Source organism: Pipra filicauda, unplaced genomic scaffold (genome assembly GCF_003945595.2).
Source record: "Pipra filicauda isolate LSUMZ 115617 unplaced genomic scaffold, ASM394559v2 scaffold347_size1265977_pilon, whole genome shotgun sequence".
Classification (NCBI taxonomy): domain Eukaryota; kingdom Metazoa; phylum Chordata; class Aves; order Passeriformes; family Pipridae; genus Pipra; species Pipra filicauda.
The window spans coordinates 1,036,082-1,046,096 of NW_024104473.1; the positions used below are offsets into that span (position 1 = coordinate 1,036,082).

The 10,015-nt window shown below is 50.0% G+C and overlaps 1 protein-coding gene across 6 annotated transcripts in view; it reads left to right on the forward strand.

Annotated features, from left to right (window-relative positions):
• Positions 1–10,015, forward strand: part of SEPTIN11 (septin 11) — a 73,935-nt gene that overhangs the window by 57,740 nt on the left and 6,180 nt on the right. For 5 of the 6 annotated variants that reach the window (XM_027741154.2, XM_039384350.1, XM_027741150.2 and 2 more), the window contains 3 exons: positions 302–434; positions 878–1,065; positions 9,754–9,882. In XM_027741154.2, the coding sequence (XP_027596955.1) occupies positions 302–434; positions 878–1,065; positions 9,754–9,882 (450 nt within the window). Of the gene's footprint in view, positions 1–301; positions 435–877; positions 1,066–3,981; positions 7,603–9,753; positions 9,883–10,015 lie in introns of those variants that run through there. The other variant, XM_027741152.2, reaches the window with a different exon arrangement.

The following is a 10,015-nucleotide window of genomic DNA, read 5'->3' on the forward strand; positions in this document are numbered from 1 at the left end:
GGGGGTTGGTGTAGGCGCTTACACGGTGGCTGCTGCTTTTGGGGGACGGTCATCCCGCCTGCTCGGCGATGTGCAGGATCCTGGTCGCGGAGCTCGGCGGTTCCTTTCCCATTTGTCTCCCACTGCTGCCACCTAGCGAGCTGCGGCGGGGTTTGGTGGTGGGGATCGTGCCTCTGTGGTACTCGGGGACCTCTGATGATGTTCTGTGACGAGACAACCCAAGCGTAAGGTCACCAAAGGCTGGGAGCTCGTGGCCGTGCGTGAAGCACGGCTCTGACGGGGTTCTGTGTGTTTCCAACAGTCTCCAAGAGACGTATGAAGCAAAGAGGAATGAATTCCTGGGCGAACTCCAGAAGAAGGAGGATGAAATGAGGCAGATGTTTGTCATGCGAGTGAAGGAGAAGGAAGCAGAGCTGAAGGAAGCGGAGAAAGATGTGAGTCTGTTGTAACTCGGGGGACCCTGTGAGGGTTTAGGCTGGGGCTTTTCCAGAACATGTCCTGCTAGGGGGGGAGGGAGCTGCTCCTCGTGCCTCACAGAGGAGCGTGTGGTACAGAGAAAAGTATGGCCCTCAGTGGCTGTTTTCTTGCTTGGCACAAGCAGGATGGAGTCCAGTCGGTATAAAGCAGTGGGGGATGGAATGTGGGAGTTTGGAAGCGTCCAGAGACCTGTTGTGTTCCTACAGCAACAGAAATTCCCACCCTCCGTGTGTGCAAGTGTGTGTCGACTGCAGGACAAGTCAGGCAGGGACAGGCCGGTGACGGGCTGTTAATGCAGGGAGGCTCAGTGCCAGCAGGAACACTGCAGGCATCCTGACCAGGAATGGGGGTGGAACGTGCCTCTCTTCCCATCCGGTTCTCATTGTCTCTGTCCCGGCAGCTTCACGAAAAGTTTGACCATCTAAAGAGGACTCACCAAGAAGAGAAGAAGAAAGTGGAAGACAAAAAGAAGGAACTCGAGGAGGAGCTGAACAACTTCCAGAAGAAGAAGGCGGCAGCTCAGCTGTTACAGTCACAGGCTCAGCAGGCAGGTTCTCAACAAACCAAGAAAGACAAGGACAAGAAAAAGTAAGCGGATGTCACCCACATCCTTTGTAGGGTTTGTTACAGTTTTGGGAGGTTGTTTTTTTTCTTCTTGCTGCATGTCTGTATTTGCTTTTTCCCATCACCAGACTGGAAACAGGGCTTTTATCAGCCTGATCAAATAAAATATTTTTTTCTAAAGGGTGGGTCAGGGACACGATCTTAATTTTTCTCTAGAAGAGTACCTTCAAATTTTAAGTTGAAGTCTGACTGGTGTGGGAGAGCAATCGGATGGTGGAGGTTTGACTTGTGATCTCTCCAGCATCTTCTGGAACAGCTGTGAGATGTTCTGGACTCAGATTTATCTGCCTGAGCCAAAATTATTAAGGGAGTCACTACCTGTCTTTTCTTTCACCGATGGTCTCTAGTTCCCCTTCCTTAAGGTTGTAGTTGTAAGTAGAAGTAGCTTAGAAACCAAAACCACCATGTTGTTTTTACATGGGAAATGCTAGTGCCAAAAGTGATTACTTGGAAGCTTGCTTTAAAGACAAGAAGCTTTGGTTACTTTTTTTTTAAAAAAACAAACTACTATGGTACCGTAATTGCAGTTAAATGGCATTTGTGGTTGTATGGAGTTGACATAATAAGCTAAGAAACCCTTACCTTTTAGAAAGATCATGGCCCTGTTTTTTACTATTTTATATCCGTATCCTAGGAGTGTAACCCTGTACCCTCTGTTGGCTTTGCCCATTCCTAGTAAGAAGGTGCTCATGCAAGTCCTTCCCGGGCCATCTGTGCTAACGGTGCTAGTTGGTACCTGCCGCTGGGAAAGCTGTCGAGGGGGGGTGCAGCAAATCTCCCTGGAAAACACTCGGTTAACCCACACACAAAAATGACAGTTCCACTGCTTTTACTGGCCGAGAGAGCAGGGGGGTGTTCCTTCCAGTTAACGCTGGAAGAACCAAATGCCAGTGGGGATGTGGCACGGACACCTGTGTCTGCCTCGCTAAGCTGGGAGCCGAAGCCTGGTGTGAGCTGTGTGAGAGCGCGAGCCCAGGAGGGGCACTCGCCCTGCAGCTGGACTGGTGTGTTTGTACAGCTTGGCACTTCACCCTCGCTGCATGTCCCCTGTCCTGCTGCTGGGTCGGTGCCCTGCGGTTGTCGCTTCTGCCCCGGGGAAGGTGGGGAGGGCCTGGGGCTGGTTCCTCAGCTGAGGTCAATTGATGTAGCTCCTATGGAGCCCTGCTGCTCGATGCTGGCTGAGAACCTGGCCCTGGGCACCTGCTGGAATACGAGGAGTGCTGTGTGCTGCATGCTCTGCTTGGCTAGGAATCCTTACGGACCTGTGGGGTCCAGGCGTGCTGAAACACCCTCCTGCAGCTGTGGCTGTAAGCAGGATAGGCTGAAACCCCTGTCTTCTCTCACCTGAGAATCCAGACATGGTGATGTGTTTTCTAGAAAGAATAGGAAGTTTTGAAGGCCCTCTTTCTTATCTCTTTACAGAGTTGGTAGCTTAATGTTTTTAAGAACTCTGCAGTCAGATTTTTCATCTTAGATCCGAGACCAGTGCAGTGCAGGATGGTCTGGGGAGTTCTGTCTCTTTGTGTAGCTGCTCTTTGCTCCTGGGAGGTTGGCTGGCACGTGCGCAGTGTCGTGGGTGAGACAGGCATGTTTCCAGCAACTGTGACCAACGCAGGTTCTGCTTTGCTGATGCATTCACAGACACCCCGCCCTGAGGAACATCCCCGTGTTTTAGTGTGTCCTTTGTGCTCCACACCAGGTGCTGTACCTGTTGCCATTGTTCTTTAGTGTTGCAGTTACTAACGGAGGCTTTCGAGGGAAGTGCTGACACTTCTACCCTGTAGCACACCTTGGGTTTCCAAGGGCTTTGAGTTTCTCCTTGCACTCTAATGAGCAGCTGCAAGTTGTGTGGTTAAAGGCTTCCATCCTCTCTCTCTCTCTCTCTCTCTGCTGACATGGCCTGTGGTGCTTCTTGTGCAGTTGCCAGAGGAAATCCTTACCATGCCTGATGCTTGTAGCCTCCCCAGAAAGTAAATCACAGGAGTGCTTTTTTTCCTCAAGGTGGGATCAGATTTCTCCAACTTGGAGAACAGAGACTTTCCACTGTGCTGTGCATGCTGGAGGGAAGGCTCAGGATGAAATCTGCTGCTGGCCTGACTCTATGAGGGAGAGCTTGGCCTTCCTGATTTCCAGGCGATTCCTCCAGGAATTCCCTATCTTGTACTCATTTTTAATCTAGAATTGTTGGGGCCCGGGCCTGATGGCAGCAGTGTGCTGTTCTGGGGACAGCACATCTGCATACCCCAGACACTTCAGGGGTGACTGGAGAGGTGTACTCGAGTGATCCCCTCAGTGTGAGGCTGAGCATACTCACCGAGCCCCTGCTGTAATTTTGGGATGGGGCTGTGCTTCAAACCTGTACAGCCTGGAGGCAGTTCCTGGCAATAGCCCAGATCAGAGCAGCCAACAGCCTTGTGGTGCTTGCCTGCTGTTTGGGAGATGGCCACATGCCTCAGCATGTCCTGCTGTGTTACTGCTCATCCTCAGCCCCCAGGAGCTGGGACCATCTGTTTGGGGGCTGTTTCGGTTTATTTCAGCCTATTTCTGAAAACCAAATGTAAGACTTGGGTTTTTTTTTTCAAGTTCCTTTCTATGTAAGTTTTCAGTCCACCATGGCTGCTCTGGCCCAGCTTACGTGGTTCGTTGGTCAGTAGTTCTGCCCCCTTGGTTTTTCTTTCTACGTTTGCTTGTCATAGGCTGGAGCAGAGCCTGGCCTTGAGGTTGAGTTCCTTTGTAATTCCATAATCCGTGTGCATGCCCACCCACCGGAGCGAGTTGCTGGTGTCGGCTCTCCTGGCTTTCTTTTATTTTTATTTTTTTTTCATTTTGAGTTCAATTAGTGCTAACTTTTTTGTTTTTTGTTCTTTTTTTAACTTGCAGTGCAAGCTTCACATAAAGCCTGTCGAGCCAAGGATGTTCCTGCATTCACCTGCTTTTGCAGTAATGTGTCTCTGCCATCTGTTTTCTTTTTCTTTTTTGGTTTTCTTTTTTCATTTTTTAACATGAATAACTATTAACTCATCTAATAACATAGGGGGAACAAGAAGGAAGAGGGATGGGTACAGGACTGTATGCAACTGGAAGTTCAGGGGCGGGTGGAGGGACAAGATAACGATACCCACGTGTTTTTGTCACCAAAACCATCAGCTGGAAATCAGTTTTGGCCCCCAGTTTAACCAAGAGTCAGGGCTGGGTGTCAGCAGCTCGGGTGAGCAGGGCTGACGGGCTCAGGTGTCCTCAGTGCTGCAGTAACCTGTGCTGAGGGAGCCCCTGGACCCAAAGAAACCTGCCCCAGGGAATCGCTGCTGGAGGAATGTCACAGCCAGCCCATGGCGTGGCTAAACCTGGAGTTTAGCCCGGCCCATATTCCTGGAGTAGCTGATGTGTTCCAGCAGTAGCTGCTGGGGAGAGGGAGGGGGGGTGTTTGTGTAGATAACCCAGTGTAACTGACCCTGCATGCCATGACATTTGCATGATAATGTGTTTTAGTTGCTGTTTTTGTTGTCTGACCTGACCGTGGCTCGGGTTTGTTGTCCTGTGCTGGCCTGTTTTTCACAGCCACCCTTCCAGTTGAGCAGCAGCTGAGGGTGCCCGGGGGCAGGAGCATTCCCAGCACCGCTGTCCCTGCAGTACTTGCTCGGAACCTTTGGAACCTCCCTTAAAATCCTGCCTGGTTTCCAACGGGTTAGCAGCCCTTGTGGAACCAAATGCTTGGGCAGGGGGGGACATAGAGCCTTCAACATCCTCTTAGAGCCTCCAGGAGCGTTCCTGCACACGGTTAAATACAGACTTGCAGTGGGATCCACAATTCCAGGTCAAGGGAGAGAAGGTACCCGGACACACTCTGTGCTCCCCACCAGCCCTCCTGCACCAGGGGCAGTGTCCCATTCAGGTGTCCCTTGAACGTGCCAAGGACATGTAGGATAAGCCAGGCCTTGCTCTGGGCCAGTGCAGGGTGGAAGGGGATCTGTTTAATGTGTATTTTCTATGCCATTGCTTTTGGACAGAGTCTTTCCCTTCCTTCTCCAGAAGGGGCGAGCCATGCTTATCCTATGACCCCTGGGTTCCTTTCTCTCCTGCTGATGCACAGCCAGCACTTGCTCTGCTCCTGGCTGGGGAGTCTCCTTTCCTTTCTTTAAAGCTCCTCCCACATAACTCCTCCCACCCGAGTCTCACACACTGCAGCTCTTTGCTTGTTTCTGGATGGAATTTCTCCAGGGGAAAAAAAAGGGCAGAATTATCACTTGTTTTTGTTACTTATTCCTCAAGTGTTGCTGTTGAGAAGTGTGCTGGGGGGGTTAGCTTATGGGTTGTCTTGCTTTTAACCGTCACTGCTTAAACATGGCTTTGGGAAGAGGATATCTAAATGCCGTGTCTTGGACAAAACAGAAAAGTGGATAAGTAAGCTGGAAATAAAATGGTTGACCCTTTTATCCCTTTCTTTTCTTTTTTTTTTGTTTTATTTTTTTGACCTTCTGGTCTTGCCAACAGTGCACTTTTTGCCATGTTAAATAGGTTTGCTGCAGGGTTGTTTGGAAAAAATGAAATTCTGATTCTTGTGGCTTCTGGCAAACCCAGCTTTAAAATCTGGAGTTATGAAGGAAGAAGCTTGGGTTGTTTGCATGAGTTTTTTACAGTCCAATCACATGCCCATCACCGAGTGCTCATGGCAATATGCTTCACTTCAGCTGTCTCTGTGCATGTCCTCTTTTTAATTACCAGTGTTTTGTGCCAAGTTGAAAACTTAATTTTAACATTTATTTGTACTGCTTCATTTAACAGCCCTTCAAGGGATGTTTAGCAGGGGAAATCAGCTGAGTTGAGCTTTTGCTTTTTGACAGAAAGCAGTGGCCAAGTGCATTAATGACTTTTGGGTTGAGTTTCTTTCTCCAGCAAAAAGCAAGCTATGTTGGAGAAGCTGGGAATAAACCACAAGCTTGCAGATGTCCAAGGTATTGTTTTGGTTTTCACCACAGGAGATGATAATGACTTCTTTTTTTCACCTTAAGACCCTGGGCCATGTTTAGCTTGTCACTGCTGCACTTCTTTTCTTTCTGATGCCTTTTTTCACAGTAGCCCCTGGTGTGCATGGAGTGAGTGATACACTCAGGGCTGGCTGGATGTGCTTTCACCTTTGCATGTAAGTACAGCAGCAAGAGACTCACCTTCCTGCCTCGCTCCTGACAGGAAACCAGTTGTGCTTTTCTGAGAGATTAAGTCCACTTCCTTACAAGTGGCATGGCTAAAACCCCCTAAAACTGTCTGCAGGCTGCTCGTGCTGAGCTGTTGTAGAGAAGCTGTAGGGAGCACAACATCCAGCTCCTGTTGGGTGCCTAGAGCAACCCTGGGCGGCTTCCCTGCAGGCCAGAAGCTGGACACATGGTTGGGCAAAGCCTTGCTTGGGAGGCCCTGCTGCATGGAACATGATTAGACAGCCATGATAACGAGCTGATGATGCTGCGTGCTCCTGACTGCGTTTCGAACCTCAGTCTCATGTAAAGGAGCAGGAAAGCACACTGAAACGTGCCTTTTCTGGGATGGTGGTGTTCCCAGGGCATGAAACAAACCCCCGGGATGGAAAAACACAGTCAGGTTGCTGAGAGGGGCTGTGGCTGCTCTGTGCAGGTTGGGCACCCCTGGGTCTGGCAGGCAGATGAAAAGGAGGAGGCGGATGAGGATTTGCTCCCCCTGAACCATCCGGGGCTTGCACAGTTCCTTTCTGGGAGGGCAGTTAAGTGGGAAGGATCCCTTTGAGCTCGTGGTCATTAAATGCATTGTCTTGCATCTCCTGTGGCACGTGGCTCTCTGGGAGCAGGGACAGTAGTGCCTGGCACCCACCCTGGGCTCCTTGTCACAGCCTGAAATCCCACCAGGGAGATCAGTGTCTCTCTGGAAACCTGTCTGTGTTTACCACGAGCGGTGTTTATCCAGGCAGCTCTTGTTCTGCTTCTCCTAAACCGTCCAAGTGCAGATGGAAGTGTCTTTTTGTGTGTGATCACATCAGATCTGTCCATTTGGCTCCAGTTCCCTTTGCCCTTCGGAGGTGTTGGAAGGGGGGGGGTGTCCCTTCTCCGAGGGCCCAGGTTGCATTTGCAGTGTGTGATATCCAGCAAGGAGCTGTACAAATATGAAGGGGTTTTTTTAATTCACGGAAAATAAAGCTGTGAACAGCGGTAGAAATCTTGTATTTGTATACATTTTTAATATCCTGATTGCCTTAAACCATAGATGTAGGACTTTATTACCTTGCTATTGGAAAATAACCCGTGTTTGTAACTAAATAATTGTGTAACCGACATACAGTGTTAATGCAAGTGATATGTATGCATCTGTTAGATATTGTCACTTTATTTGATGTGAAAGTATTTCAGTTTTGGAATTACAGATGGAATAATAACCTTAGAGCATAAGCTCAAGTTATTTCTTGTATATGCTTCAGGTTACAGATCCAAATAGTGCCAACACTTGAAGTGGGGAGAGGAAATATATTTTTACCCAAAGCTTTGGTCTTTGCGTGGCCTTTGTGACGTTTGCTGTGTAACAGTGTGACAGGAGGGTCACCCGTCACCCTCTGCCTTCCCAGCAGGTCGTTCTGTGCCTTTGAGGTGCCTCTGTGGGCTCTTGCTGGTGTTTGTCAGTCCCTTCTTGTGGTGTTGTGTGGGTGTTCCCTGCCTCAGCCGGTGTCTTGGGGAGCTCAGGCATCCCCGGTGGAGTTGGTGTGTGTGGCACCTCCCCAGCGCACTCCCTCCTTCATGACTTACTTTAAAATGTTGTTCCTCCTTTATCCCCCCCTCTCTCACCCCTTCATTTCAATTCTGAACCTCTGTTTCTTTTCTCTTCTGTTTTTTCTCTTTTTCTGTAGCTTCTTCTTTATGTAACCGTCACCTTGCCAAAGCCCCCACACCCCCTCTCCCGGTGGGCTGTCGGGCACTGGAAGAGCCTGCGGCTACGGGCAGCCCTGCCAGGAGAAGAGCCATCTCATTCCTCCATCTCGTCCGCCCTCCTCTCCTCCCCTCTTGTTCCCTCCCGTGCGCTGTGCTGTGTGTCTGTGCGGGATCTGTCGCTCCCAGCGCGGCTCCGACAGCGTCCAGGCTTCCCGGGCTGCCAGAGGTAACGGCCAGAATGGCCCACGTTGCACTGGGGTGGTTGGATTTCTTTCCTCCCTCCCCATTTACTCACCTTTTGCCATAATATGCACACGTTGCTGATGACAAATAGCGACAGACTGGGGGTGAGTGTGCGTAGCTGGAGGGTTTCGTTTCTGCCTCAAGTCTGGCTGCTTTGGATACCACGGCTTCATCCCAGGGCCATCCTGTGCTGCTCTGACACGGCTGGAAATCGGTCTGTGGACCCGGGAATGTTCTCCGTGTGTCACTGTGTGAAGTGGGGATGGTGGATGCCGCACCCTGTGGTGCTGATGGAGCCTGTTCTGGACAGCCAAGGCCTTATTTTCTGGCTGATGTAGCAAAGTAGGGTTTTCTTGTACAGCCGAACTGCACTGACTTGTACTTAGATCGAGGGCTTCGCTTTGTTTTCATGAAGCCTAGTTAGCAATTATTTTTTTAGCGGTCCTGAATGTGGGCAAGTTGTTAAACTTTGTACCTTGTTTATTTGAAATTGAATTCAGTCAAAAAGCTGGAGAAGTGCCAAAGGACTGGTTGAAGGTAAAAACAAAGCCTGTAAGCGTGGTGTGTAGTGATCTCCAGCTGGTTTGGCACAGAGGGAAGGAGGCAGCCTGAGCTTCTTGGGATGTTTTTTCCTGTGGAGTGATGCACTTTTATTTTTAACCGAATACTAGTGACTGAGTCTTTGCATCTGTGAACCTTAATCAAGGAATTCCCCTCCTTTAACTGGGCAATGGTCTAGGTTTGGCCTCTCCCCTGTGTGATGTGCAGGCTGCTGGGAGGCTCTGCTGAAATCTGCTGGGGGTTTTTTTCAGAAGCACAATATTTTGCAGCACTTTCCAGTGACGAGGGTCAACTCCCTCCAGCTGGGTGGAAGGAAAACTGCTCGTCCTGGAAATCTTTGCAACCAGCCAAGTGACTTTATAGATAGTCAGAAAGGTTGTGAAGTGTTTGGCCTCGTGTGTGTGGTGTGCTGATTTGCCTGGTGTGTAACTGGCCCTGCTGAGCACTGCTCAGAGCGCAGGGCTATCAATATCTGCACAAACGTAGCTTGGGACAGCATTTGCATTAGTACCAAACCCAGAGCCTGCAGAGGTCTCAGGTGGTACCTGCTCTCCTGCCACCAGTGCTTCCCTTGAGATGGCCAGATCTAGGAAGCTGTGCAGCTCTCCAACTGTTATGTTTCTCTCATTCCTTGGACTTCTTTGTTATATTTAAAAACTGTAGGATGGCCTTATGTGGGAGTAGGAGTCTGCAAGTTGCTCTCAAGACCATGGTTTCTGGGGCATTTCTTCTGCCCCTGGGAGGTGCTGGGCTGGACTGGGGGAGGTGGTGGTTCATCCCCTGCAGGGGCTCAGCTCTGGGTGACCCACCTGTAGTGCTGCTGCGGCAAGAAGGTTAGAAGAGGGGTAAAACCCTTTTTTCCCTGGTGGCTTCTGAACTCCAGATGGGATTTTTTTTAAAGCTTAATCTGAAGAGAAGCACAAACCAAATACCAACACTTACACAGACTGCCTTTATTTTGCAGCTCTATAAGAGTTTTGCTGTGCTGGTGCCTTGAGTCCTGCTTGCAGCTCTGGACTTCGTGTCTCCAGAAGGACATAGTGGAGTTAGAGGAGGGCACTAATGGTAAATGGGATGGAGCAGCAGCTGCCAGGTGAGATGGCTCAGTTTGGCCAGGGAAAGGCAGAGGTGTGAGGGAGGATCAGCCCCGCTGTGAGCAGGAGGTGGCAGCACATGTCCTCTAGAGGTCCCTTGCAGCCCAGATTTATTTGTGACTCTTGTTGCAG